Raw genomic sequence first — 24,836 nt, 5'->3', positions numbered from 1 at the left:
TTTTTTGTAACTTGTAACTGTGGTTTGGAGTGGGCGGGTCTGGGGTGGGGCTTGGGCACCAGTGTGGGCGGGACCCAGGGGGCCCCAAAAATGTTGTTGTATGGGGCCCCGTGATTTCTAATGGCAGCCCTGCATGTAACCCTTCAGTTCTAAAAAGAGAAAGTATACAATATTTAAGTCAGAAATACACTACATTGCTCTTCTTATTTATAACCACTGCTGCAGTATGACACATTCTGCAAAATACAAAATAACAGCAACAAAAAAATTACCTTTATTTTTATTTTTTAATTTATTCATATGATTTTGACAGCTCAGTTTATTGAGTAATACTAAGGGGCCGATTTACTAAAATTTGCATTTCTATTTTTTTCACAAATTGTAAAAAAAAAATCATGTTTTTTTTATATCTTTAAAATTTTATTTAGTTAGTGTAGTTAGTGTAAGGTGACCAGATTTTCAGAATGAAATCCGGGGACGTGGGAGGGAGTAGTTTTAGACCACGCCCATGCCCTCAAATAACCACTCCCCATTTTACAGATACACCCTTGGTGAATATATAAATATAAATGAATGTAGTATAATATATAGTATCCACAGAACACATGGCAGAATGGCACAGAGGCAATTCCATGTATAAATACCCCAGAACCTATAGTAGGATGGCACAGAGGCAATTCCATGTATAAATACTAATGATGGGCGAATTTATTCACCAGGCGTGAATTTGCGGCGAATTTGCGCAATTCGCCGCCAGCGACTAAATTCGTGAAACGCCCACGAAAATTCACCGGCGTCAAATAAAATTCGGAAAAAAACTACGCTGGTGTCAAAAACGACCGCCGGCGTCGGAAAAAATGGACTTTCGCCGTTTCGCAAATTTGGCGGGAAATTCACAAATTTTCCGGCGAAACGCCGCAAATTCGCCCATCACTAATAAATACGCCAGAACTCATAGCAGGATGGCACAGAGGCAATTCCATGTATAATACCTCCAGGAATTCATAGCATAGTGACCAGTGGCAATTTCAATTACAAGTAATTGAAATTACTTGTAATTACTTGTACAAGGATACAAGAAACTGAACTTTTCAAAGGAAAAAAAGTGTACAGCAAGAGCAGCTGCAGACTGGAGGTATACAGTGAAAAGATCCTGCTCAAATAAACACTCAACCTTTAAAAAATGGACCTCCCTAAGATTTAAATGTTCCAGGGAATTGCCACAGTCAAAAGCACAATATATAATAATATATGCGGACCTCTGAGTTAGCATCTGGGCCGAGTAAAACAAAAACCAGAGGGGTTATTTACTAAACTCCGAAAATGTTTACTATTTCCTTAAAGCCAGTCCAACCAAACACCCACACACTTTATTGTCGTATTTAGCAATACATTTTCCTGAAAAAAATCTGGTGCTGGAAAAGACTAGAGATAAAGATAGAGATAAAAGGTTGAACTTGATGGACGTGTCTTTTTTTAACCTAACTCAAGACTCAATAAAATTGTGAAAAAATCTGAATCGTAACATTTTTTTGGGATTTGTCGCTGAAAACTGCGACTTTTTCAGATTATCACCTGAAAACCATGAAATTATTAAATGAAACCCAGTGATTTCAGGATATCTTCCATTTGTAAACAGAACATCTGCCATTGACTTTTACATGAACTCAGCAGGTCTAAGATGGAGTAATTCTTAATTCAGACTTTTAACACCATCGGGGTTTAATAAATCGCAAATAATTTGAGGGTTTTTTTTCTACAAAATAATTGTGTTTTCCCCTTTAAAAGTGTGACCAGAAAAAATCGGACATTAATAAATAACTTCCCAAGAGTACTGTGCAAAGAGTTTACATTAGAGTTTCTTTCACTGAATGTTGATATGTTGTGATATCCTAAAGAAATTCCCCAGTGCTTTTTATATTTTCCTTCAGCCAGACATTGTTTTAATCTGGAGGAAATTATTTAAAATAATATTTAGAACCAATGCACAGGATGAAGTCATGTCGCTCATTTGTACTGAGCTAACATTCAGTTCACTGTGCACAGGAAAAAAAACAAAGCAGAACTGTTTCCTTAACTCCGCGTGCACAAGTCGGCTTGTTTTTAAATAAAGGTTTAAACAAGAAAAACAATTGTTAACTTGGGCCAATTTTGTGCAAAAAAGCAGGAAAATAAGATGATGAGAGGGCTACAAATTTCTCTCTCGTGTCCTAATTACTAGTGCACCGGTACTCCAAGCACAAGCACAACTACTGTATATGAAAGTGCAAGGAGTTAGAGCATTTTAAACAATTGCCTTTACATAGTTACATAGTTAGATCGGGTTAAAAAAGACCAAAGTCCATCAAGTTCAATCCAAATAAAACCCAGCATCCATACGCACACACACTGACCCCTCCATACACTCACATAAACTATATATACTCATACACTAACTATAGATTTTAGTATCACAATAGCCTTGGATATTATGTCTGTCCAAGAAATCATCCAAGCCATTCTTATAGTCATTAACTGAATCAGCATCACAACATCACCCGGCAGTGCATTCCACAACCTCACTGTCCTGACTGTGAAGAACCCCCTACGTTGCTTCAAATGAAAGTTCTTTTCTTCTAGTCTGAAGGGGAGGCCTCTGGTACGGTGATCCACTTTATGGGTAAAAAGATCCCCTGCTATTTGTCTATAATGTCCTCTAATGTACTTGTAAAGTGTAATCATGTCCCCTCGCAAGCGCCTTTTTTTCTAGCGAAAACAACCCCAACCTTAACAGGTCTACCTTCAGTCTACCTACTTCCATCCCTCAAACCAGTTTAGTTGCACTTAGTCTCTGCACTCTCTCCAGCTCATTTATATCCCTCTTAAGGACTGGAGCCCAAAACTGAACTGCATACTCCAGATGAGGCCTCTCCAGGGACCTATAAAGAGGCAGAATTATGTTTTCATCCCTTGAGTTAATGCCCTTTTTTATGCAAGACAGAACTTTATTTGCTTTAGTAGCCACAGAATGACACTGTCCAGAATTAGACTACTTGTTATCTACAAAAAAAACCATAGATCCTTCTCAGTTAAGGAAACTCCGAGTTAGAATTTGCATTTATATTATTTCTAATAATTTCAAGTGCATAACCTTGGATTTATCAACAGTGAACCTCATTTTCCAGTTTGCAGTCCAGTTTTCCAATTTAATAAATAAATTAGATTTATAGCACAATTTACTGGCGTAAATGTAATTATTAACATGTATTTATATAGCGCCAACATATTGCGTAGAACTGTAAAGTAAATGTGATTATGTAATCACCCACCTCAATCATATATATATATATATATATATATATATATATATATATATATATATATATATATATATATATATATATATAGGTTTAGGTTTGAAAATGATGTGGGGTCAAGGTCAAATGGAGCTGTTGTGGTCCAAACAATAGGACAGCCCGATTTGACTCACCATAAACATATCCTGCCTCAAGTTGCTAGCTTCATATTCTTTCAGAATTATGTGTGTTGTTGATGTTTTCTATGGGTTATATCCCAAAGTCAAAAAACATTACAGTTGGTTCCATTGTGAAGAACCATTTACAGTTCTAAATTCTAAATGTATCTTTATTCTTTTAATAGATTCCTTTCACGATGGACTGCGGATTAGAACAAAAATGTATTACTGACTTAGTCCTAGATGCAGAAATACATATAGATGGAAACAGGTAATATATTTGGCTAAACACACACTGAAGAGGATGTGCTTGTGATGGGCTTGTTATTAACTTCATGGTTTGCACATATTTGGTAATTTGGTAATTTCTCAGGTGGGTGGATCAGTAGGTGTTTAGGTATCACTGGATGGGACCTGGACACACTTTTGAAATGGGCCCATGGGATACCAGAATAAAAACTTTGTTGGCCCTGGCAACCCATCCCAACCTCTCCCCTGCCCAGACCCTATAAGGGCAAAGGAGAGGAGATATACTGCGCGTAATTGGTTCTAATTTGGATGCTGGGCGTCTGAAAGAGGGCCCTTCAGTCTCACTCCTGGTGGGCCCCAGATGCTTGGACAGACCAGAGGGCGTTGCCTAAAACTTGGTTCTCAATTGTGAAATATTAGAAAGTATGTGATTGGTTCTAATGGGTTACAGGCCCATTTGTTTGTACTGCAGCCCTCAGGCTTAAACATTAAACTGTTCATTGAACTATTATCTGGTTGATAGGGGTTAATTACCCTGACAACCATACAGTAATTTTGAAATCAAACTGGATGATCCAATGAAGACTTGTTTACTTTTTTAGCTGTTGGAAACAGTGATCCTGAAAAACCACAGGAACCAGCCACAGTTTGGAAGAAACCAGAAGTAGTGATGGGTGAATCTGATCTGTTTCACTTTGCCGAAAATTTGCGAAAAAATATTTAATCTTGTGCGACAAATTTTTTCACCCATCATTTTCGAAACTTGGGGAAAAATTTCACTAACCAGAAGATTATTGATTAAAAAAACATACACAATAATTAGCAACAAAATAAAACATTGCTTAGAATAGGTCCATCTATAAGATAAGTAAAAGTGAACTTCTGCTTCTATACTACTGAATATCAATCACTGTGATTCCCAGGACATTGCCGTTAAAGCACTGATCTCTCTGGTATGTGTCAGTTCTGCCAGATATCCATATTGGGAGTGATTGCTTGCATGATGTGTATATATGTATATATGTATACATGTATATAGTACAGCTGCTTTCCCTCAAAGCATCGTAAAAGTGTCATTTATTTACACAGCTTTAATGAAGCCATTGTGAAATCCACTAAGGACAAGTTCAATCTGACTCTGACGATAAAGAATATGAAGAAGAGTGCTTATAATGCCAGGGTGGTTGTGAAATATTCTCAAAACATTATATTGGCTGCAACTGAGGTAAGTGATTTAAAATGACTTTGAGCTTATTTATCTCAATCAAATAGGAATGCCTAGAATTCCGTAATCTCTTGATTTGGATTGCCAATTATAGGCAATGTGAGCAATTTACCTTTACGTTGCTTAAAAGCATTTACCAGCAAGTGTTTTCCCAAGGCTGCCAGACTAGATGAGCAAGGAGGGCTGTGGCCACCCATGCAACCCACTCCATGATGAAATCGATACATCCCAAATCGTTAGATCAGGTGTAGGTAAAGGACCCTCTTTTTATCCTCACTGTGTTAGGTTCCTCAAACAGAGCATAGGAGCCGCCACTTCTCCTTGTCTTCATAAATCCAAATCACCACTCTGGAGAACCAATATCATCAATCAAGTGATCATTTATTTGGTAGCACTACATGTTTCGGATCTATCTGATCCTTCCTCAGGTGCCAGTGTGTGAACACTGGCACCTGAGGAAGCATCAGATAGATCCGAAACATGTAGTGCCACCAAATAAATGATCACTTGATTGATGATATTGGTTCTCCAGAGTGGTGATTTGGATTTATGAATACATCCCAAATCCCTTATAACAGGGGTCCCCAACCTTTTTTTTTAACCCACATTCAATTGTAAAATGAGTTGAAGAGCAACACAGTCATTAAAAAAGTACCTGGGGTGGTGCCAAGTAAGTGTTGTGGTTTGGTAAAACCTATGTGGACTGGTGGCCTACATGAGGCTCTATTTGGCAGTACATGTGGTATTTATGCAACCAAAACCTCCAAGCCAGGAATTAACAATTAGCACCTGCTTTGGGGCCATAGAGAGCAACATCCAGGAGTTGGTGAGCAACATGTTCCTCGTGAGCCACTGGTTGGGAATCACTGCTTTATAACAACATATTCCAGCTACAGATCCTGTAGTCTCTAAGGGTTGTCCATAATGGTAGGCTACTGAGAATTTTTCCCCATTCCATAGTCTACTCCCATGCTGGGAAAAGCTCACCAGTCCCCAAATGAAGCTGTGGCAACCAAGAAATTATAACCCAGATATAACAATGAACAATAATACAACTCATCAGCTCTAAGGAAAGCCGTACACGTCTAGGGAGGGTGGGAGTTAAGGCAGAGATAATGTTCATCCTACAGTCAATGATTATGTCAATCCATTACATTAAACTTAATGCAGTAGACACAATCTCTGATAATGACTGATAATGCATATATTATTGTAAGCAGACTGTCCACATATCTTGCTCGTGTATTGCCAAATCTTACTTCCTAGTGTGTTTATTGGTCTCAGGCATTCATATTTGCCTATATCCATGGAGGTTGAAATCAACTCAGAAACAAAAAAATATTTGTTTTGAAATTTTTTTTTCTTTGTCACTCTAAGGGGCAGATATATTAAGGGTGAAATTGAAAATTAGAATTTGAATCTCTTTGAAAACTCTTAAATTCGAATAGTGCATAATATTTGAATTTCAAGGTTTATCCAACCTTGGGCCTTTAAAATTTCAACTATGGTGAACAGTTTACCCATTTCAAACCTAATGATCCATTTACCAAGACGTAAATGGATCATTAGGTTTGAAATGGGTAAACTGTTCACCATAGTTGAATTTTTAAAGGCCCAAGATTGGATAAACCTTGAAATTCAAATATTATGCACTATTCGAATTTAAGAGTTTTCAAAGAGATTCAAATTCGAATTTTCAATTTCACCCTTAATACAGTATATTTACACTGTAAACCAAACACAACTTTATGTCTTTGCAGCTGGTACTGATCTAAGGTTCTAATTGTCTTTATCCAGCTGTTACCTAAAATAAATCAACATGTCTTCCCAATAAAGGTGCATTGACCCTTTCTGTGACTAATGACTGTACAGACATAAGGCATCTCTGTGCATATCATATGATTCCTTCTAAATGCTTAAATACCAGCAGAAAATACAGTGCAACAAATGGGAACAAGAAGAAAACAATGTTTTTTCTGCATGTCACTAAGATTTGTGGGTGCTACATTATATTACCAGGCTAGGCTGCCTATAGCTGTAGTCAAATATCCCATGTCAAATGCCTCTGTGTGTAGTTTGATTTGTGTACTAATGTATTTGTCACTAAAGGTGCAGGGAAACCCAATGCTCTTCCCTGTGATCCTGCACCATATACTGGTCTTGTCTGTGCTGTGTACCCCTGGTTTGTACTGTACCTTACAGGTTTAGGGATGTTGTCACTCACTGAGCATGGTTGTGTTCTACAGGATAAGCAGAAAGTGAGCTGTGAATCGGATCACGATGTTATATGCAAAATAGGATATCCTTTCTTAAAGGAGAATGAAAAGGTAAGACAATGCCTTGTCCAGTGTTGCTTTGTAAAGCAATGTTAGAGCAGGTATTACACCCTTATATTTCAAGCTCACATAATTAATTGCGTAGTAATTATTATTACAGGTATGGGATCTGTTATCTGGAAACCCGTCATCCAAAGTTCTGAATTATGGAAAGGTGTCTCCCATAGACTTCATTTTATCCAAATAATGCAAAATTTTTAAATCATTTTCTTGTTCTCTGTAATAATAAAACAGATCCTTGTACTTGGTCCCAACTAAGATATAATTCATACTAATTGGAAGCAAAACCAGCCTATTGGGTTTATTTAATGTTTACATGATTTTCTAGTAGACTTAAGGTATGAAGATCCAAATTACGGAAAGATCAGTTTTTAGGAAGACCCGAGGTCCTGAGCATTCTGGATAACAGGTCCCATACCTGTAGTTTGTAGAAAAGAGTAGAAAAAAACTTCTTGATTGATACCAAATAGTGTATCTCCCTTTGCCAAATCCTTGTTGAAAACCCAATGCCTTTGGCATCAGTTGTGGAGTCTTTACTAGTCCTTACTACTATCTATTGTTTCTGATCTTATGGCGTTTATGTCTGGGAGATTTGCACCATCATTGCAGAACGTGCTACAAAATCCTTTTACTTCTATAAGCAGTATTAGCACTAGCATTTTATAAGATGTATGTTTTGGAAGGGCCTAGATAAATATGCAACTGCAAAAATGTCATGTACAGGAAATGGTAAATGATAATAAAATAAAAAATACACTATGAGACATAAATTTCTGTGGTTTATAAGCCATTTATCTGGATGATATTGTCTAAGTCCAAGGAGGACTAATCCAAAACTTCAACCACCAACACTCCCATTAGAAAATGGCTTTTTATCAGAATGGGATTTTAAAGTTATTAACCCATTAAAGGGTATGTAGAAGCAAAAAGTTTTAATTCAATTTTTACTTTCCTTAATAAAAGAAACCTATCTCTGGTATACTTTAATTAAAAAATAGCTACTGTATGCAGTGAAATTCTCCCTTTATTTACTTTCTCTGACTGCTGTGGATAGGAAACTTCAGACGGTCCCTAACTGCTCTGCAGGGAAATGATCATACTTTCAAACAGCCGTGGGAGCCCCCCACCTTACTTCCCAGAACACGAGCAGCTTTGTTTGTTTCCCTGTAGAGCAGCCAGCGACTGTGTAGAGATTCATATCTGTAGCAGTCAGAGCAAGTAAATGAAGGGAGCATTTTACTGCATACAGTCAGGTTTCTTATAAAAACTGTGATTTTTTAATTGAAGTATATTGGGGATAGGTTTATTTTTTAGTTAATAAAGTAAAAATTGTATTTTATTTTTGCCTTTACATTCTCTTTAATGTTTCCATCTAGTGATGGGCGAATTTGCACCGTTACACTTCGCCGTAAAATTCGCAAAATTCGCGAAACGGCAGAAAAATTTGCATCTCATTTTTGACGCCGGCGAATTTTTTTGGGCAAATTTTCGCGGTCGTTTTGCAAATTTATTCGCTGGCGGCGAATCGCGCAAATTCGCCGCGAATTCGCGCCTGGCTAATAAATTCACCCATCACTATTTCCAACTCCAGTTGCAGGGGCAAAGATCACAGAGCCAGGTTTAAACAGATAAACTGAGATTCTATTTGGAGGATTTTTTTGCTGCAGCCACTGGTTCTGGAGACTTGGAGAGAGCTTGTATTAAACATTACAAAAACTATAAAAATCCACAGATTACATGACAACCCAGTGCAATCTGAAATTTCTGATTATTAATCAGTCTTGCTGTATCTACTTCTATGGCAGAAATTATTTGACTTGTGCTGCTTTAATTTATGATTATCCTTAAGCTTAGCCCCGACCACACTGAGCATGTGCATGTGTCTTGGTCTTGCAAAGATGTTTAACAAAGTTACAACATGGTGACCCCCTGTGGCCAACTTTTAAAGCATAAATCATTTTTTTGATTAGGCTTCTGGTGCAGTAAGTTCATGTTTATGTTTAGTATACAAAATACAGAATTTCTAGCCTTATTCTATTTTAGACTTTAGTTCCCCTTTAAGTTCAATAGATAATAGAATAGATAATAGAAACTATGTCATTACCAGCGTGCTGTCCTATGGGACAAACATCTTTCTAGGCAGCACATGGTGTGATGTATGGCCACCATAACCACTACTCAAAGAGACTGATTTAATTCTTATATTAAACATTTTTCAAAACTTGATCAAAGGAAAAATACATCACAATTACTCTACTGGTGATTTTTATTCCTTGGTTCGCATTGCCCCCTTCACTTTTACAAATTCGATTGTTAAAAAAAAACTCCAAAGAGTAACATATTTCTTTTACACCTGCCATTGGCCTCTATAGAAGCTCGCTAGGTTTTGGATGTCAATTTTTATTTTCATTTTGAGATTTAGAAAATTCGAAAAAACATTTCAGATTTTTCCTGTGAATTTCTCTGATTGTGTGGAAAAAAAATGTGATAATGAATTTTAACAAACGTGCCCCAAAGTGCTAAATATAAATGATCCCTTTAATTAAAATAGTACATGACTAACAAGTATTGAATTTCTGATGAAATACTTCTTGCTGAGAGCAGCCTTCCAAACATTTCCAAACACTTGACACGTTTTCCTTTCCTTGGAGCGTCAAGATATGTTCCATTGCCTAGAAAGAGATTTCCCTATCATTCCACAGTGAGAGGGAAGATTTATCTTGTGAGCTGAGCACTTTGCTCTGTATTTCCTGAGCAGGAATTTTCTGGCAGGGGGACAGAGTTGTAACATGAAGTTATTCTACTTGTGCAAGTTCCAAATATTTCTGGAACTGATGAATGTAGACTTATTCCAGGTTACAATGTAGTTACTATGCCAAAAAATTTCTTATGAACCACAGATTAAACGTTTCAGTACACGCGGAGGGGCCATGTTGCGATTCTTCCCACTTAATGTTATGTAGTAGTTGAACAATGTTAAGTCATTATTTCAATTTTTTTACCTTGAATTTTTATTTTCTCCATGGTTTTGTCTAATGGAAAATTTAAAAAACTGTATTTTGCTTTTTGAAGTTCCAGTGATGGTATTATTAGAATAGGTGTTCTCACATGGGCGGACCTTGCATAGTGTCTGACCATCAGCCCACAGGTTATACTTCCCCTTTATATATCGATACTGACACAATGCTGTGTTAAGGGACATATTAACATTAATAAAAAAGAATCCCTTTTTTGAAAAGTAACTCCCCAAACCATCCCAGCTGACACTTTAAAAGTGACCATACACGGGCTGATAAAAGCTTCCGACAGACTGAGTCTGCAGCGTATTGGCCCGTGTATGTTGCCCTCCAACATCGGGCTTCTCCGATTGATATCTGCCTGAGAGTCGGCCAGATTTCAATTGTGCAGGGGTAAAAATCCCGTTGGAGCACTGCCCCACAATCCTGACCACCCGTATACATTTCATTATGAGCCCTAGGGCCCACAATCGGATCAGCCCAGTATCGCTCACCCAAGGTGAGCATATTGGGGAGAGATCTTCTCGTTTGGTGACAGCACCAAATGAGCAGATCTCTCTGTGTATGGCCACCTTAACTCTGCTTAATGCCCACAGTAAAGGCCAGAGTATTGTTTTCATTTTTACTCCAATTTAGGAAGGATTGCTGCACCCCCAGCCTAGCGTGACCAAGGAAATAAGGAGGAGCACCTGCCACCTTCTGTTCCAAAGGCAATTCTCCTGCATGATGGCCTTCTATTGATCTGGGCACTGGGGATCTAATTACCTACCTTGCAAGGACCAAACATGGAGGGGCTTCAGATGTCCTGTTTAGCTCAAGAGACTCTCACTATATAAAGGGGGCATACTGAAAAGGGATTGAACTGATTTGAGATCATTGTGGATGAATAGATTCCAGATAAAATAAATAATAAACGTTTGTACTGTTAAGGCTTATACTAATCAATAATAACACAAATCTGCTCCTACAAAACATACACGGATAAGCAAATGTTGTCATGTTTTGAAAATTTATTTTCCTGTCTCTTTTTTATCCCCCCTCCCCCTTAGATTGCATTTAAAATTACATTCCAGTTCAACGTTTCTCACCTTTTGGATACTGCTTTCATATTTGTCAGTGCAACAAGGTATGAGATCAACTATAATATTTATAATATCGCTATATCAATCACTATATCAATATGCTGTGATGACCAAATTATGGACCAATGTCAGCAATATCTATATTCTTATCTTTGCGTATTCACATTCCTTTGAGGATAACCCCCCCTCACTATCAATACTAACAAATCAGAACCTTCTGTCCAGTATCCTGGCCTCAACATAACCTGAATGGTACCCAGAGTGGGCAGCCTGGACAGGGTCGGGCCAAGCTGACAGGAAGCCCTCTGATTCAACAGATTATTTGCCTGTGTGTTGGGGTCTTCTGATTGGCCTCCCCACTCGGTATCTTGCCAAAAATCAGCCAGACATCAATTGGGCAGGTTCGATTTTCCCCTCCGATTGAGAACATGCTAGTTGATGTGGTCCTTATCCATTAGGCATCTATTTTCATCATTGTAATCTGATTGTTTGCCTTTAAAAATAATTATAACAAAAAATTAGGTGTAAGTACCACACTTTTTCCAAAATATGTAAGCTCACGTGCCACGTCAAGGCCCCTCATTTCTTACTCCCTGACATACTGTAGGACAGTTGGATTCAACATTTCAGAAGAGCGAACGGAATAGGACAAATGTGCCATTATGAAATTAGTGTAAAATGTATTCAAAAGCAGTAACGCATAACCAATCCAGATTTTGCTTGCATTACCCTTAATGCTTCTGACCAATCAGAAATACACAATTGCTGATGTGTCTAGCAGCAGCCCCCATCCCCCCCATCGCTGTGCCTTAGGCCTGTGCCTCTTCTACCTAATCCTAGTTCTAGATCTGCCAAGTACATAGTTATTTTAGTACATATGCACTGAAGCTAAAGTATGTAATTTGTTATGTTCAGTGACAGTGAAGAGAAGACCGAAACTCTGATGAACAATAGGAAGAACATTACGTTTCCAGTGACATATGAATCCTGGCTGACATTTGTAAGGTATGTGTAATGACATAGTATGTGCTCCGTCTGCAGCCGCTCACTAAAATATTTGGGATTTAAAAATGCTCTCCAAGGGTACCCGGGGCACAGGGTTTGCACAGGTTAAAGTGCTGCATTTCTGGGGCTGTTTCAATGAAACTATGCAGACTAGTGATGGGCGAATTTATTCTCCAGGCATGGATTCACGGCGAATTTCCACATTTCGCCACCCGCAAATGTTTTCGTGAAATTTTCGTTGAATCGAAACGGGACAGATTCACCCATCACTAATGCAAACTAGTCCCAGTGCAACTTCCATAGCAACTGATAATTACTAACATTATTCTACCTGCAGTAGAAAAATAAAAGTAACGCTGATGTTTTTACTGCATTGATAGTAAAGGTATTCTGTCATGATGTAGTTTTTATTTCTAAATTACACTGTTTACACTGCAAATAATTCACTCTACCATATAAAATTTCATTCCTGAACCAGCAACTGTAATTTTTTTTGTTGTAATATTTATGTGTAGGTGCCATTTAAGGTAATTTTGCCTGGTCATGTGCTTTCAGAAAGTGTCAGCACTTCAGGATGGAACTGCTTTCTGGCAGGCTGTTGTTTCTCCTACTCAATGTAACTGAATGTGTCTCAGTGGGACCTGGATTTTACTATTGAGTGCTGTTCTTAGATCTACCAGGCAGCTGTTTTCTTGTGTCAAGGATCTGTTACCTTCCCATTGTTCTTTTGTTTGGCTGCTGGGGGGAAAGGGATGGGGGTGATATCACTCCAACTTGCAGTACAGCAGTAAAGAGTGACCGAAGTCTATCAGAGCACAAGTAACATGACTGGGGCAGCTGGGAAACTGACAATATGTCAAGCCCCATGTCAGATTTCAAAATTAAACATAACAAAATTTGTTTGCTCTTTTGAGAAACAGATTTCAGTGCAGAATTCTACAGGAGAAGCACTATTAACTGATGCATTTTGAAATAAAGTATCCCTTTAACACTATCCATTCCCTCCTCAGCTCTACAAAAGAGTTTCATGTTCCAATTGCTGCAAACGAGTCTATACCAACAGCCATCAATTCCACTGAATCCATTGGGGCCGAAGTGATCATAAACTATGTGGTAAGTAAAAGAAACTGTTGAAATACGTATTATAAGATAAATACCGTCTGCACTGATTAGTATTTCATTATGTTTGATATACACACCCTTCTATTGTACAACACTTTATTAATATTAGTGGTAGTAGTGATTATAATAATATCAATTACTTTTTCCCCCAGTTTACTCTTACTGTCAAATTTTTTTTTTTTCACATTTGAAAAGAAGCAGAAGCAGTTTATCCCACTGGTTTATGCCACCTGAACATGGAAACACCAAAGCAAACCTTTTTCACCGTGACTTTTCACAAATAGGGAAACTATTTGCACTTAAAAAAATGTTAACTTTTTTTCACAATTTTCCCAGGGAAACAAAAGGGAATAGAATATCTGCCTTGACCATTTCCAGGGCATTTGTTAAAAAAAATGCAATAACTGACTTTCTATTCTAGATTAAGAAGAATGATTTTATTCCAATGCCAGAGGTTTCCTTCAGTCTTTCATTTCCATACAAAACACCAGACAATAATATTCTCCTTTATCTCACCAATGTGTCCTCCTCTCAAGTGAGTATAGTAAACTGTAATTTGGGTTTCCATTCCTATTAAAAACCATTTAACCATTAAATAAATGCTATCAGGATTGTTTTGCCACTATTATGAATTCATACAGTTTGGTTATCATCAAGTACAAGGTACAGATATGAGACCTGGAATCCAGAATGCTTGGGACATGGGGTTTACTGAATAAGGGGGTATTTTAGAAATTCAGATCCCCAAACCTTAAAGCTACTAAAAAATAATTGAAACGTGAATTAAATACAGTAGACAATAGTTTCTTTCCTCCAATAAGGATTAATTATATCTATATCTTAGTGCAAGGTACTGTTTTGTTTATACAAAGAAAAAGGAAATCATTTATAAACCTTTGAATTATTTAATTAGAATGGAATCTATGGGATATTGGCGTTCCCGTAATTCAGAGTTTTCTGGATAATGAGTTTCCGGATAATGGATCTCATACCTGTATCATGTTTTGGAATTAGGGATGCACCGAATCCAGGATTCAGTTCGGGATTCGGCCAGGATTCGGCCTTTTTCAACAGGATTCGGATTCGACCGAATCCTTCTGCCAGGCCGAACCGAATCCAAACTTATGCAAATTAGGGGCGGGGAGGGAAATCATGTGACTTTTTGTCAGAAAACAAGGAAGTAAAAACAGTTTTCCCCTTCCCACCCCTAATTTGCATATGCAAATTAGTGGATTTGGTGCATCCCTATTTGGAATAAGGATACTAGACCCATGTAGGACATTCCATGTGAATTTCACATGTGTAATGGTTTGCCAGAATTCAATTTTCAAGCACTTTTTCAAAAACATTCGTTATGGGTTTATTTAATGTTTATTTTGGCTTTCTATGTCCACGATTCAGCGAGTGAATAACATGAATATTTTCTTGTCCACAGAATGTCAATTGCAGCACTGACCTCCTGGACCCACTGGGCATAAATTCTGGAAAAACATATGTGATGCCGGAGTTTAAAGAGAATTTAAGAGACACAATATTGGTAGGTCCAGAAGTCATTTTCCTTTTAGCCATTTATTTTGTCCCTCACTCACTCTTCCCTTCCCTGCTCCCTTCTTCTGACCACTCATACTAATGAATCCTAATCTCATTATATCAGAGGTAGGGATGAGCAAAATCTTTTGCCGCAAAAATGACGCCTTTAGACTTCAATGCATTTTGGCAAATTTTCAGATTCGCCCATCACTAATCAAAGGCCATCTTTCCTCCAACTAAGAGTGGAACCTAGAGTCTTAGTTAGAAGAGAGCCAAGCTCAGACACATTTTGTCCCACAAGCCAACAATATAAAACCAATATAAAAGCAGATGGATTCTACGCTACTTCTGGTGCAAATGTACTGAATACGCCAATACAAAACATCTGCTGCGCCAATATGAGCAGCTTAAATAATGACTTTATTGTGTGAATTGCTTGGCGGAAGTTTGTAGCAGTTATGGCAGCAGTTTCAATATGTTCATCTCTTTACAAATATTTGCAAATGCAGGGAGCAAGTTTGGGCGCAAATACCTGAATGGTGTCAATGAGGCTTTTACCCTATTTGTGTTTCCGAATTATTGATGGGCGAATTTGGGGCATTTTGCTTTGACAAAAATGTGCGAATTTCCAGTGAAATTCGCAAAACAGGTTTTTTTTGGATGCCGGGTCCGTTCTTGCCGAAATTGCAATGGCGTCCAAAAAAACGGACGCCGGCAGCAATTTTTTTTTTTTGACAAATTGCGGTAATTCGCTGCGAATTCACACCTGGCGAATAAATTCGCCTATCACTATTCAGAATCCCACCATTGAGTATCATTTCTCCCCCATCCCAGAGATGCTGCTCAGAATATAAATATTTAAATATATATATATATTTTAAATATCTTTCTTAGGTGTCAGTTATTATAAAGGTATTTTTTATACAGAAGCAAATATAAATCCAAAACAGTTCCAAGGCAATTGTTTTGCTTTTTAATGGCAGCTAATGATGTATTCCTATCTATAGACTACATATACTATGGGGTTTATCAAGGGCCGAATTTCGAATTTGAAAAACGTCGAAATTCGAATTTAAAAAGACCAACCAAAATTAAATCAAAGTTTTTTTTGGCCGAATCGGTCAGTTTTCGATCAATTAGAATCGTACGAATCGAAGTAATATTGCATTTGAAAATCTGACCCTATGTATACAGCCATGCACCATCTGGTGTCTGTTTGTGGTACACTTTTTAATTTTTTTTTTTCTAATGAGGTATTTGAAATCAGGGCCCCTCTCTATCTAAAGCTGCCTGCAAATGGCTGATATTGCTGCCTTCACACACTTTTTCCAGTTCAGTTGTAGTTCAATATAAATAAAAACTTTTTCAATTAGTATATGTAGCAACTTTTCAAATACAGGTATGGGATCTGGTATCCAGAAACCTGTTATCCAGAAAGCTCCAAATTACAGAATGGCAGTCAACAATAGACACCATTGTAACCAAATAATCCATATTTTTAAAAATGATTTCCTTTTTCCGTGTAATAATAAAACAGTAACTTGCACTTGATCCCAAATAAGATATAATTAATCCTTATTGGAAGCAAAACCAGCCTATTGGGTTTATTTAATGTTTACATGATTTTCCAATAGGAAATGGATAAGGTATGAAGATTCAAATTACAGAAAGATCCATTATCAAGAAAAACATTTCTGTCTTTCTGAAGCAACTCTATAATTGTTTGAAATGATACATACAGGGGCAAATTTACTTATGGTCGAATATCGCCGGTCAATTAACCCTCGATATTCGACTGTCGAAGTTAAATCCTTTGACTTCGAATATCGAAGTCGAAGGATTTAGAGATATTTGTTCAATCGTTCGAAAAATCGTTCGATCGAACGATTAAATCCTTTGAATCGTTTGATTCGAAGGATTTTAATCCATCGATCTTACGATTTTTCTTCGACCAAAAAATACTTAGAAAGCCTATGGGGACTTCGGTAGGTTTAAGGTGGCGAACTAGGGGGTCGAAGTTTTTTTTTAAAGAGACAGTACTTTGACTATCGAATGGTCGAATAGTCGAACGATTTTTAGTTCGAATCGTTCGATTAGAAGTCGTAGTCGAAGGTCGAAGTTTTTTTTATTCTATTCCTTCACTCGAAGTAAATGGGCCCCTGAGTTGATACATTTCTTATCTTTGTCCCTGCTGAGCAGAATCCCTGAGTTCCATTAAAGGCAGCTGTTAGAATTGATACAATAGTTGCTGATATTCCACAGATACTGCTGAGAAATGTATCCACTAATGTAGATAATGGCAACGGCTCATATTCTGCACCTGTATTATTGAGCTGCCAGACTGAAACATCAGATACATAAATAAGTACATAAAATTAAGTTAAACATAAATTTTAGAAACATTGGTTTATATAACTATGGTTTAAGCAAATTCATTCACCAGTATAAACCATAGCAACGACAAGGAGAGCAATGATAATATAAGTGAAATTAAAGTAGATAATGGCAAAAAGTTCATCGGTAAATAGTAGTACATTTGACTCTCAAGAATTCAATTGGACAGTTACCAGAAGGAAAAATTATAAAATAAAGGTATTATAGCACTTTAAGGCACAAATTAAAAAGGTTCTGTTAATATGTTATTGTTCCTTTCATTGGCTTATAGCAGCAATGACTTAATTCCTCCATGCAGTATAAATTCATGTGTATTAGGTAGTCACCAATATGCTCAAAGCCTCCATACACACATTTTAATTCATCAATCAACCAATTATATACAGGGGCGCAACTTCAGGGGCCCAGGGCCTCAATGGGAAAAAAACATCTCTGGCTCCTTAAAATTTGCCATAATAAAAAACACCCATTAGTTTTAATGCATTTGGACAAAAAGTCACAGAGACAAAAAAGTCGCCATAAGTCGCATGTATAAAAATTGTTGCGGGTGCCGAAACTGACACGCATCAAAATAAATGTGACGCCCATTGACTTCGATGCTTTTCGCAAATTTTTCACCGTTTTACGTGAAATTTTTGGCCAAAGCGAAAAAAAGGACAAATTCGCCCATCACTGCTCTGATCAAAACCTTTTTCTTAACAGGACTGCAAAAGAAACCAATGTAGCGCATTTGACTGCACTGTAGATCCAGCCAATGAAACTTATGTCAATGTGTCACTAAGGGTATGGAAAGCAACATTTATAAAGGTAATATGTCTCATCCCTGTCTTATCTTTCATTTTTATACATGTGAACTATTTTTATGAAACTTTTATAATACATTCCCATTACACAACAGCAATGAATAACCTGTAAAATATACCCTTATAATTCACAAAAGCCATGAATATCCTATAAATGATATCCTTATAAACGGCTCTTAGGGATGTCATCAGTTATAAAAAGAGCTTAGTGATGTTTTTTTTGTCACATGACTCACTAAAACGTGTTTATTATAATAAATAATGTAACCCCTATTGTAAAATATCAGAATATTAGAAGTCACCTCTGAGTTCCATGACCTGTATTTATATGGTCATGGAACTCATTGGTGACATAATATTCATATATACTACAATAGGGGCTACTTTATTCACTGTATAACCAGTGCTCATTTACAATGTACCACATAGTGTGCACAGTGCAAAAAAGGCCACAATAGACGTGTTGCTCTTGAACAGTGATCCCCAACCGGTGGCTCATGAGCAACATGTTGCTCCGAGTGGCCTCAAAGCAGGCACTTCTTTTTGAATTATTTGCTTGGAGGCAAGTTTGGTTGCCTAAAAACCATGTGTACTACCAAACAGAGTCTCCTATAGGTCAGTCCACATTGAGGCTACCAAATAGTCAATAACAGCCCTTATTTGGCACCCCCTGGAACTATTTTCATGTTTGTGTTGCTCCCCAAAGTTTTTTCCATTTGGCTGTGGATCACGGGTAAAAAAGGTTGGGGACCCCTTCTCTTGAAGGATGGCCGCAGGTCTCTGAGCCTCATTTCACAGCACAAAGTCGCTCAACTGAATACCGTGTACGTTAGGGAGCAGCAGGGGGTTCAGCCCGCAACTTGTATAATACCCAATGGGGGTACATTTTTCCCTTATATTTAGCAATTGTTAAACTACTATTCCTTTTTTGTATATTTGTAATTTTTTTTTGGGGGGGGGGGGGGTAATTATTTACTTGATCCATTCTGCCTTTGTAAAAAAAACTGTTATCTGGTTGTTGGGGGTCAAGGACAAGGAAACCAAAACAGAATAACTATATGCTGTATTCTGGCTGTATTTGCATTGTTACTTTTTATGGTTTAATGTTCTTCTGCTATTCATCTTGCATTCTATCTTTCCAACCGCTACCTGGTTGCTAGGGTAGGTGAGGTAGCCAAATTTACCAGGAAAGGCAGCTAGAAGTGTGTTAGTTTTGACTATAAACAGGACCAGTCTAATAGACATTTCAAGTACACAGAGGCCCCTCTTTCCACCTTTCCACATTGGACATTGGATTCAGCCAGGACGCAACCAATCCCTCCCCAAGCTTTAATAATTGTTATGTAAAAGGACTAAGGCGAGTATATACTGAATTCTAATTGTATATCATTATACAAAAAAAATTGACCAATTTAAATAATTTTAGGCCGGTATTCACAATCTGAACCTTGTGCTGAATGCAAAGCTTAAAAGTGAGAGCTCCTTGCTGATCCTAAACCCTGAGAGCAGGAATTATGAGGTAAGTACATTGACAGCTATTCATTAATATGCACGGTTATATTTGCCCATCTATTCCTTTTCTGCCAACCTGAACAATTATTTTTTGGCTTGATGATCTTAAGTTTCTGGCAAATTTATTTTGAGCTGAAAGTTTCAATGATATTTCCAAGTTGTAGCTAGATGAAATGAATTTCTCTGACATTTCACAATAAAATGTAATTTTAGATTTCATGCAGTCCAATTACATATAACAGTATTTCTTTATTCTAATAAAGGGGATCTGGATCTTGCAATGTAAGACTTCCTTTAGTTAAAAACATTAGGAAAAGCTTTAAATTCCACTTTGGTCACATAGAGGCAAATAGGAATATAGTCAACTGTATATGCACTGGGGGCGATTGATTCATCATGAACAGTTGCTGAACAGGTTAAGGGGTTGAAAAGACCATGTGGAAGGTTGATATGAAAATAAATTAAATACAAAAAGATTAAAGGAAAAGAGGGAAAGCAGACAGAGAAGACAAAATAATAACAGGTGAAGAATCCAAGGCAAGTTTTGAATACAGTAAGTATACATACCCTAGTTTCACTCTACTGGATAATCATTTATTTAGATACCTATGTTGTACATGTAACAGTATTTACATACATTGTGCCCTTGACACTGACACATTTCAAGTTGTATTTTAACTTGATGTAATATAAATGTGATTTTTCTTTTACTTTTTAGTTGCATGAGTAAGTATTCTTTGTAGTCGATATATTACCTCTGTTGGTCACTAGAGGTCTCTTGTGCACTGATTTATAAAGTAGTGCTCTTGCAGCCAATATTGGGGAAAATTCACTAAATTGCAAAGTGCCCGTTGGTATCAAGAATTTTCCAGAAATCCAAGCCGCCGGGACATCGCTAATTCACTAACAGGCGTAGAGGACAATTCGCTAGCAAATGAGTTCATCGCTAATGAAGTTTCATGCCCTTTCGCCTTGGCGAACGATCATTACTCATTATGCAAATTCACTAAAAAGCTAAATTTTCCATTACGTTAGCCCTTTTGCCAGAGTTTCCTTCACCAGGTTATACCTGGGGAAATGATTAGATGAAGCTACATCTTCCTCAATCTTTTGTCAGGGACATCATATCCTGTATGCTGAAAAGTCATAAAACAAAGTTAAAAAGCTGTCTGAGGTTATTTTTAAAAGTTGTTAAAATATATATATATATATATATATATATATATATATACAGTATATAGTGATGGGCGAATTTATTCACCAGGTGCGAATTCGCAACAAATTTGCGCGATTCGTCGCCAGCGAATAAATTCACGAAACACCCGGGAAAATTCAAAAAAAAAATTGTCACCGGCATCGAAAAAAACTGACGCCGGCGTCAAAAACAGCCGGCGCTGTTTCGAGAATTTTTCGCCGTTTCGCGAAATTCGCCCACCACTATATATATATATATATATATATATATATATATATATATTTTTTTTTTTTAACCATTTGAAGGTCATGCCAGATTTGTTTTAGGGTGGGTTCATGTGTAGGGCATTAAAGGATTTATTTTGTCTTTATTTTGCTTCCTTGGACATTTTTAATACTAAGTGGCCACTTCAAGCATTTGCACCTATATCACTAATAAAGACATATATAAGACCTATAAGTACCCGTCTATTTAAATTGACCTAAGCATAAGTGTGTTAACGAAGTTTCGCTAGGCAGAAATGAACGCTAGCAAAAGGTCGCTATTAAATGCTCGCAATGACGAATTTCCACTGATAAACTTTGCCAGCGTTCGTCTGCCAAAACTTTGAATTTCGGTTAATTATGAATTAATGTCTGACGCAGTGGCGCGAAGCGTGACAAAGCCTTCCGAGGCAAAGATTCGCCCTTTATTAAATTTCCCTGATTGTGAGGCTTCACGTTGCACCATGCTTCTTGCCATCCCCGTTCATTAACTCTGCTGTTTATATTCTTTATAGACAATGATTAAATTATCGAAAGAACTGGAGCAAGGAAGAGTGCCTTTCTGGGTTATTCCTCTTAGCATTATCATTGGCCTGCTGGTATTAGCCCTGATCATATTTGCAATGTGGAAGGTAAAACATTTCTTGTATTTGAAGCAGATATGCTATGAATAGACATGCTCATTGTATGACTACGATATCATATAATTCCATATACAGTAATGTGCATTTGTGTCAGACTCTCGTTATAAGATAGAAATGCATGAGAAAACATCCACTCAAGGAAATCATTTGGCAAATATTTTAAGATATATGAAGTAATGAATCTGAACAATACCAGTTATTGTTACTTTGCCTCTGGGAATTGTACTTCAAAAACAGTTGAGGGGCTGATGGTCAAACCATCGTATCCTTCTGCCATCTGTTAAACCTGCCACCATGTTATAGATCCAGGACATTGGTTCCTATTCAGAGACCCCTTAAACAGCTCTGGGTTATAAGAAGCAATTTAGGGATTTTGTACACTGTCCACATTTTAAAATTTGCTCTAGACAATCATTTACAGAGATTAAGCTAATTCCTTATGTAAATAACCATCAATCCTTTTATATATAACATATTCATTAACATAAATGCAGTAACAAAGGGTTCCTCTGTTTGCTTTTGTAGGCTGGATTTTTCAAAAGGCCGCTAAAAGAAAAGATGGAAGAATGACATTTTTGCATTTCTTTTTGGTCATACTTGAACATAGTTGGATCCTTACATTTATTTTAATGTTTGACAAGGATAAAAGATAGAAGACATCTAAGAAAAGTGTTTGGATCATTGACAGAAAGTGATTAAATCTGGAAGTTGCTGAACCATTCTAGATCAGCATCTATAGGAAACTTCAACATAAGCAATGACTTGTTGGAAACAGTTGTTAAAGGAGGTGGCACGTAGCAAGTTCTGCAGATTACTTGTGCATCACCCTAATGTTTATACAAAGATGCCATCATATTATATTAAGTGCTAAAATCAAGGCGTGTCTCCAAAAAATGAATGTCGGACTATTTCAAAAACAAATAACATTGGAAAGTGATGTGATACAAGGCCAAGAGAAAAGTTGACCATGTTTTCAATTTTTTTCCTTTGTTTTTGGATGTTGGTTATACTGTCATTAAGAGGAATCCATTTGGAACCGAAATCTGTATTGGTTTACTACTACTGGAGATCTTATACTTATTTCATGAGTTGCGTTCTGTATGTGGCACCATAATTAATAAGCAGAAGATTGTTCTGAAATTGGGTGGGGTGAAATGTCTACTCACTCCCATCAGAAACTGAATGCTAACAATTTAGGGAAAAGGCAGATTCTCTATCCCTCCTGAGTAGTGATGTGCGAATTTGTCCCGTTATGGGCGAAACGGCGAAAAATTTGCGAAACCTGACAATTCCAATGCTGGCGACAATTTGACACATGCCTATTTTATCCAATTGCATTAAAGTCAATGGGCGTTTGGTAAATTTTTGAAGTATTCGATATTGTCGTCGGTGTAAGAATTGTCGACGGCGTTAAAAAGCTTTGACACCGGCGAAAATTTGCCAGCAAATTTTCACTGCAATTTCGAAAATGTATTTGCCAGTGTCAAAATGCCGAAATTCCCTGTGAATTCGCGCCTGGTGAATAAATTTGCCCATCACTACTCCTGAGAGATGGATAAATATAAACACAAAAAAAATCTTGCCTTCCAGACATTACCAGGAATTTCTTTAGCTAAAACACAATATTAATTTGTGGTGCTGATTTAGCACAGCTCTCATTTTAGTTTTGTGACAAATATTGTTACTGTATTATGAAATTTTGCACTGATTATATTTTGGTGTAATATAGTGAATAAAGTACCCCCTCTTGTAAAATATAAAGATATTATAAGTTACCGAGGAGTTTCATGACCATATACTTCTAATATTAGAAGTTTTTATACAGGTCATGGAACTCCGAGGTAACTTCTAATATCCTCATATTTTACAACTGGGGTACTTTATTTATTATAATACACAAATTTCAATGAGTTTTTATACAGGTCATGGAACTCCGAGGTAACTTCTAATATGGAGTATACTTCTAATATGGAGTAACTTCTAATATCCTCATATTTTACAACTGGGGTACTTTATTTATTATAATACACAAATTTCAATGAGTCATGTGACTGAAATGACATCAGAACTCACCGTTTATAAGGATATAATTTACAAGATATTCATGGCTTTTGTGTATTATAGACAGAATATTCACATGTGCCTGTAGAAATAATCTAGAGCTAGGCTGTCCACCTGAAAGCCCATAGGCTGGATGAGTCAATTCAATTATTTTTATTGCCCAATCTCTGGCCATGGGATCGAGGGGCATACAGTATTAGTATCACATCGTGTATACTGTATAGTAATAAGTCAAATCAACTGGACTTGCTATATTTTCTTTTTCCTTGAAGCTGTTTCGCTAGTCATCCAACCGACTTTCTCGTAGCCAGTTGGATGACTAGTGAAACGCCTTCTAGGAAAAAGAAAATATAGCAAGTCCAGTTGATTTGACTTATTACTATAAATATACCATGACCTGGATGAATGTGAACAGTATCACATCATGATTTTAAAATAATGCAACCCACTATTTTTCACATCTGTTTTGGGGTCCTAACAAGAGAACTCACCCAGAGTAGGAAAAGATATGCCCATAGCAATACAGAAAGGGCAAACATCCCAAAAATTTAACCAAGTAAGAATATCTAACTTCAGATGATCTTGGACCACCATAAATCTGGCTGTTGTAGAATAACAGTGGGAAAGTTGGAGATTTGCTACTCTTGCAGCAATTCAGATTGTATTTTTCTACGTTCCCTTGTGATGAAATGAAAAGACAGAGGTGCAGCAGCAGAAAGTAACATTTTAGTGAAGCTGTAGCAGTTTTTTCCAAAGTGATTTAGACTCCAGGGCAAAAACTGCCTTATAAAGTATATTGTATAAAAAATGTGTGGTTTTAAATGTATAGGTTTAAATTTAGATGAATGTATAGTTTGGTTATTGTCTCACTCGCCTGTTTACATAAAACACACATTCAATCCAAAAGGGTATTTGCATATTTCCAGCCTGATTATCGTTGTGCA

At 37.0% G+C, this 24,836-nt stretch overlaps 1 protein-coding gene across 1 annotated transcript in view; it reads left to right on the top strand.

Annotated features, from left to right (window-relative positions):
- itga1.S (integrin subunit alpha 1 S homeolog) overlaps positions 1–23,613 on the top strand; it is an 83,227-nt gene extending 59,614 nt beyond the window's left edge. The window contains exons 19-30 of the mRNA XM_041580575.1: positions 3,640–3,725; positions 4,793–4,928; positions 7,175–7,255; positions 11,331–11,407; positions 12,279–12,368; positions 13,379–13,481; positions 13,912–14,025; positions 14,926–15,027; positions 18,117–18,221; positions 19,644–19,736; positions 21,703–21,819; positions 22,357–23,613. Coding sequence (XP_041436509.1) covers positions 3,640–3,725; positions 4,793–4,928; positions 7,175–7,255; positions 11,331–11,407; positions 12,279–12,368; positions 13,379–13,481; positions 13,912–14,025; positions 14,926–15,027; positions 18,117–18,221; positions 19,644–19,736; positions 21,703–21,819; positions 22,357–22,401 — 1,149 coding nt within the window. The 3' untranslated portion in view covers positions 22,402–23,613. The remainder of the gene's footprint in view (positions 1–3,639; positions 3,726–4,792; positions 4,929–7,174; positions 7,256–11,330; positions 11,408–12,278; positions 12,369–13,378; positions 13,482–13,911; positions 14,026–14,925; positions 15,028–18,116; positions 18,222–19,643; positions 19,737–21,702; positions 21,820–22,356) is intronic.
- The last annotated feature ends 1,223 nt before the right edge of the window (positions 23,614–24,836 follow it).

This window comes from Xenopus laevis, chromosome 1S, assembly GCF_017654675.1.
Source record: "Xenopus laevis strain J_2021 chromosome 1S, Xenopus_laevis_v10.1, whole genome shotgun sequence".
Lineage (NCBI taxonomy): Eukaryota > Metazoa > Chordata > Amphibia > Anura > Pipidae > Xenopus > Xenopus laevis.
This window is presented reverse-complemented; position numbering and strand designations above follow the sequence as displayed.